Raw genomic sequence first — 6,482 nt, 5'->3', positions numbered from 1 at the left:
GTGATCACTCATTAATTTGCTTAATAAGACTCATTTATTCGCCTTAAAAAGTTGGTCAATATTAACTCTACAAACATAATTAGAGTACGCTCTCACACCAATGTCACGTGACTCATTCATGCCACGTGTTCACCGGACTTCAAACCAATATTCATTCTTCCATGGTCCAAATATGCGCGCGCTCTCTCTCTCTCCCCTTCCCCTCCCTTTTCCCTGTTCTGAGTTTTCTGAGCTCTGCGTCTTTCGTCTCCAAGATACGACATTTCTTTCCTTTCTCATCCCGTTCTCATTACTGTTACTAAAAGTAAACGAGAGAAAGCTCGCTGGCTCTCCCTACCATGGAGTCCTTCAGCCTCCTCAAGTACTGGAGAGGAGGCGGCGGAGCTGCGGCGGTGTCCACCATCCGCGCCGCCGCCGCCGCCATTTCCCCTCCGCCGGAGACCCTCGACGAAAACTCCGAGGACGATGGGTCTTTTTTCGATCTAGAGTTTCCGGATGCCCACAATGGAGTGGAAGACGGAGAGAACCAGGACGAAGATGAGAAGGATCATTTCAGCTTCACGATGACTTCTTCTTCCGATGAGAGCGAGTTCCAATCTGATCGGAAACTTCCCCTTTCACCCTCCGATGATCTCTTCTTCAAGGGAAGGCTTATTGGCTCGACTGAGAGCGATCTTAAGCCGCAGATCACCGTCTCCTTCCTCAAACCAGCCACGAGATTGCGCGTTCTCATGCTACGGCTTCGGAAACCCAAATCTCATTCACCGGAGCTTATTTCCACAGCTGATGCGCCGTCTCCGAAGCAGAACCCTCATTTGAGCAAGTTCTTTATCAAGTTCAAAGTGGATGAAGTTCCGATCGCGTCCCTCTTCTCTCGAGAAAGCAGTTCCAGAAACCCCATCGCCGGCTCGCAATCCTCGCCGGAAGAAAGATCGGTTAGTTCGAAGGAAGGTGTTCAGAAGTACCTTAGCAAGATCAAGCCTCTTTATGTTAGAGTCTCGAAGAGATACTCTGATAAGCTGAGATTCTCGGCGACGGAGCCTTGGGAAGGAGAAGAAAAGGAAGCTGAGGTGAGTTTGAAAATAGGGAAGAAGAGGCAGAAACCAGCAGTTTCTTCCCGGATAAAGGTGGTGTACAAACATTTGAGGAAGAGCAAGTCGGTGCCGCCGTCCACCCTCACCTCGCCGGCGTCGATTCCTCTCCAACGGCGGGATGACTCTTTCTTAGAGCAGCAGGATGGGATCCAAAGCGCCATCGCACACTGTAAACGATCACTCACAACTGTTTCCAACAGCATGGTTGCTTGATTCACTAAAAAATTTCTATGTATCCTCTCATATTATTAGACAGAAATGCTATTATGGATGAAATTTCATCACTTTCGACCAAAAGTTTTGATGGAAGCGATCCCTTAGTATGTAAACATTATTAAAAAGTTGACATTTTTTTCTTAATATGAATCGATTTCTTCGATCGATTCCGTTTGATCAATAGTGACAAGCTTTTATCTTCCAGTTTCAAAATCTTTTTGTCTGCGTTCACAGAGCGATCGAAAGGAGCGTTTCAGAGCTCACTGCATTTAGCTGTTGGGAAATAGGCATCGGATGGCGACAAAGACCGGTCTTTTTCACGTCTTTTTCTTAAAGAACCCTACTTTCTTCTACCTTCGGGCTATATGAAAATAAAAAAGAGATAGCGAGACAAGGTCTTTAAAGCTTTCAGCTGCTGCCGGCCGGCTTTGGCAGCTATTATGGTTGTTTTCTTCTCTATTTATCTCTTTCTTTGCGGTGTAATGGAAAGGATAATGACTTGAATTATAATATTGGATTGAGCTCTGTTAAAATTGTTAATTGATCGCCGGAATATCAAGAACAAGCATCGCCGGAAGCTGGAACTGCTTCGCCGGCGGTGGAGAAGCAGTTATTTACTGGGTTTGTTGTGATTTACTGCGCTGCAGCTGCTTTGCTTTGCGGTTACTCTCGTGCAGAGCAGCGGTTGACTGCTTGACCTGCGGAAGGGTGGCAGATATTGTAAAATATGTCGAGTTAAAATTTCAAATATTTTTATATAATTGTAAGAGATTTTTTTTTTGGCATAGTTTTATAAGAGTAATTATTTTCTTGTAAAATACAAAAAAATATATATTTTTCCTATGGCAGTTTTTTTTGGAAGATAATTAAATATATAATATATCATTCATAAATTTATAATTCAGTTTTTAATCTACCGAGTTATATTTTGCGCCCACCCCTATTGCTCGTCGTCGCTGCGAGCTATTGACTATTGCTATTGTTTGCGATCATAACTCGTCATCGACTGCTTGCTACCTCTGGCCTCTTTCACTGACCGCCTTCTCCATGCCCTAAAACTTTTTAAAATTTTGAGTTTATTTTATAACAATCTAAATATAAAAAAATTATTCTATTTAATTTATTTTATAATTAATCAACCCCTATTAAGTATTCAAATACAATAAATTTATTTTAACTAAACTAACTCATAAATATAATAAATATTTGTTTATCCTTAATAAAAGTTAATGGAAGATACATTGAACTAACTATTAAGGTGCTTAATCTTTGCTTCTTAACAATTTTATAATGTAAGTGATTTTGATGAGTTGTCTTATATGAGAAGGGAGAGTTTATTGCATAGGTCATCTCCAACCGAGAATTCTATTTTTCACGTCAAAATACCGCAAAAAGCAAAAATGGCGTGGTGCTGCTCCAATCAAACTCCATTTTTTTGCTTCTGCGCCAAGGTAACGACCCTTCTCCTTTCCCGCATTTTTCCGGTTAACAGAGAAAAATGGCATGGGTACTGTTCACCCGCAAGCAAATGGAGGATTTTTTGGCGTTTGGCTGGAGCGAAGGAATGACGCCAAACGCTCGTTTGGCGTTCGGTTGGAGATGCCCTAAGAGGAATGCAGTCAAGTTGCTAATTTTCTAACATTTGCAATAACTAACATATTCAAAATAGAGTTGGAGAAGCTAAAGTGCCATTTATCATTAAGGCTTCATTTGAGACTATTTTTTTACTGCTTCTTAAAGTAATTTTTTAATTAAAAAAAGTAATTTTTATATTAAAAATTTAGTTTAAGAAGTATTAAGAAAGTCGTCCCAAATGAAGCCTAAATAAGTCCACTAAAATGCAACACTAATTTCTATATTTTGTTTGTTTGTTAAGATCACTGTCTACTCTATTTTGTCTCTTATCTAACAAATAAAGTTATAGTTCTTTAAAATTGTAAAGCATGACTCTCCACTTTTTCAAACTTTTTAGTTGTTTGATTATGTTGTAGCCTTGCTTTATTCTTTCCAACCTTTTTATCTACATTGTCTTATTAAGTGACAAACCCTTTTTCTCCCTAATTTCCAAGCAATTTGATAAAGATTGAATGTTTCTTAGGCCTAAAAAGATTTATTTTTGTGAGTAGTGTGAGATAAAAAGCAAGACACTGTGAAATTAATATTTTTTTCGTAAATATGATCGGAATATTCTATTTTATCATTTACTGAAAATTATAAAATGAAGAGTTTCTAAATATTCATTAATTTGTGTTGTATAAAATCTAAGAAAATAAAATACCAAAAATACCTGCAAAAGTAACGGAATTGAAATATGAACAAGGGTAACGATAACATACATTGATATGAGCAACTTTTTCAATTGATCCATTAAGCGAAATCAGCACAACAACCTAAGTTCAACTTTCTATATCTAAATTCTCTCTCTCTCTCTCTCTCTCTCTCTCTCTCTCTCATACTAGTTGCCTGAAAAAGAGATAAATTTCTAGAAAATGGAATTGGAAATTTATAGATAACATCGCAATGCACAACCTAGCTTCCACAATGTTACAGTGCTCCTAAGAGGAAATTTCAAGTACTCAAACAGTGACTTCGGCACAATAGTGCCCCCAACTAGCACCATCACACCACACTTTGGCACACAGAGCTGCAGCACTCACGTTACAGCATCGCAGTTCCCCAAATAAAGGAATAGCGCTCAAATAACACAATGCCATAACACACTAAGTGACAAATTCATAAATGCATAAAAATTCTTGTAAATGCTAATTTAACATATAAATTTTTGTTAGGTCTAATCTAGATTATTATAGGTACTCTCTTGACTGCAAAAGCATTCATTACATTAATTTTAAGCAACTCAATAGGCCCCTCTATTTAGGATAAAACTTTCTTAATTATCTTTAGTCTCCCATCAATTCAAGATCATCTAATCAACCCCTCTCTTGTTTATGTCAAGGACTATCTCAAAGACTTCCAATCACACACCAACTCAAAGTAATTTAACCTCTACTATTTGGGAAGACTATATTGAACGACACTAGCCACTCACTTATTCTAGGTCATAAAATAAATCCTTTTCCACACACACATAGACTATCAAGATCACCCATAGTTTTTCCTTAACACTAGATTGTCCAAACTCCCTCCTTTCTTCAAGAAGAAGACCTACACTGCCTATCCTTAATCATACACTAACTTGATGTAGTTTGGTTCCCTCTATCTTTCAAGATAGTGACTCACACAACTACCTTTAATCACCTGCCAACCTTAGGTTATCAATTAACCGTTCATTTAGAGAGAGAGAGACCTTGATAACCCTATCACCATCATGACCTTCATCTATCGTCACACTATTTATTTTCATGCTACTAGTCAAACTATTTTGGTCATTCTCAACGGTATCCTAGCTTTTTAGCATCACCTCACCCACAACTTCAAGAGATGTTATTCAACCTTTAGATAATGATTAATTCAAATATCTTCACTAGTCTCTATAACCTTTTTCACATTACTTGTGGTACATCCATATTTAGTATTCAATTCAACCTATTATGACCCGATCCGAAAAAGGTAATTGTTTGAATCTTTGCATATTGAACTCTTTTGTATGTGTTTGCAAATGATTTGGTGTATGAAAAAGGTCTGCATGTGTTCTATGGTGGTGTCCAGGGGTTTGAATACATATTAGAAAATTCTAGAATTTTCCCTGGCGCATTCCGACGCTGAAGTCTGGGGAAATTTGTATTTAATTTGTGAATAAAAATTTGTGACTAGCGTGTTTTTCCAAACGGGCCAAAATCGGGTTGATTTCGAATATTCGGATCAACCAAAACTCGACCAATTTTTTCAAACTGGTCGAATCCAGGAACCTGAATCCTATCAATTTTAAAATCGGGTTGTGTCTAACTCAAATTTTTTGGGACAGATTCGAGTCGAGTTTTTGTATCGTGTCAAATATTGACACCCGTATTGGGGATAAACATAATTGATACAACCATGACTATGGGCACTATATGTGTGTTTTCCTCTTATACTTGAATGAGGTTATTTGTGGAAGATGGAAGGCCTAGATTGAGGAAAATGTTGAAAGAGTTGAGTCCTCATAAGATGCACATCTTTTTAAGTGAAGGCATATGGAGGTGAATTCCATAATTGAACTAGCACGGAATGTGTGCATCCTTAATCGAGATCCTCAAGAGTTGCTCTTATAATACTAGCTCATTAGTTGAATATATGCTTATCCCTAGCTCTATTACAATGAATCGCCCTCAAGGCGAGACTTGTTTTGGGCAAGTTCATTTCTTGATTGAGCTCCTTAGAGATGAATCTATTAGGTATCTACGAGTTACCTATATCATGAGCATGTATGGGCATATAACACTAATATTTAATATGTTCTTGTGAATCATGATATTGTTGAAGATTATTAAAAAGTGAGTTAATATTATACTAATTAGTATACTAAGATTGATGATCATTGCCATAAGAATAATATTTATGTGATCTAGTGCATAAACTTTCATAAGTTGAGTTTGAAAGCTTATATTTGATGTTGATATTCATCATAATCATCCTATTAATATTGATGATGAAAAATAATTTCACATTAGTTGGTATAGCTATTCAAAAATATAATAATTAATGACATAACTTATGAAAATTCCATTTGATTAGCATAAATTTTGATGTAATATTTTATAAAAAAAATTTGACTAAATTCAAAATCATCCGTAGACCGATTTTGATAAATTTATAGTTAAATTGATTTTTTATTTATTAGAAAAAAAAATGTATATAATTGATAAATTAAAATAAAAAAATAAATAATCATAATGATGATAAATCGCTCAAATTCATAACATACTGATTATAAATAAATAGAATAATCATAGTCGGCAGAGCCCTCATTTTGCCAAAAATATAAATATGGAAATGAACAGGGCAGATAAAATAAAATATAAATAATAATGATTTTTTTAATAAGTGTCCCATACCAATACCCCACCATTTTGTCATATTTTGCTTTAATGATGATTAAAAAAATAAATAAATATGATTTTGACCACTTAAGTAAATTTTAATACAAATATCCTAAAATAAATTATATCAAATTAAATTTAAACATTAGATAAAAACATTACTAAAACTTACTGTTAATCACAATTAACAAAA

General features: G+C 35.9%; 1 protein-coding gene across 1 annotated transcript; it reads left to right on the top strand.

Annotated features, from left to right (window-relative positions):
- The first annotated feature begins 212 nt into the window (after positions 1-212).
- Positions 213-2,001, top strand: LOC110092188 (probable membrane-associated kinase regulator 2). Its single transcript, XM_020816617.2, has one exon. The coding sequence runs from the start codon at positions 339-341 to the stop codon at positions 1,305-1,307; it is 969 nt and encodes a 322-aa protein (XP_020672276.1). The 5' UTR covers positions 213-338; the 3' UTR covers positions 1,308-2,001.
- The last annotated feature ends 4,481 nt before the right edge of the window (positions 2,002-6,482 follow it).

Source organism: Dendrobium catenatum, unplaced genomic scaffold (genome assembly GCF_001605985.2).
Source record: "Dendrobium catenatum unplaced genomic scaffold, ASM160598v2 fragScaff_scaffold_1400, whole genome shotgun sequence".
Taxonomy (NCBI): domain Eukaryota; kingdom Viridiplantae; phylum Streptophyta; class Magnoliopsida; order Asparagales; family Orchidaceae; genus Dendrobium; species Dendrobium catenatum.
This window is presented reverse-complemented; position numbering and strand designations above follow the sequence as displayed.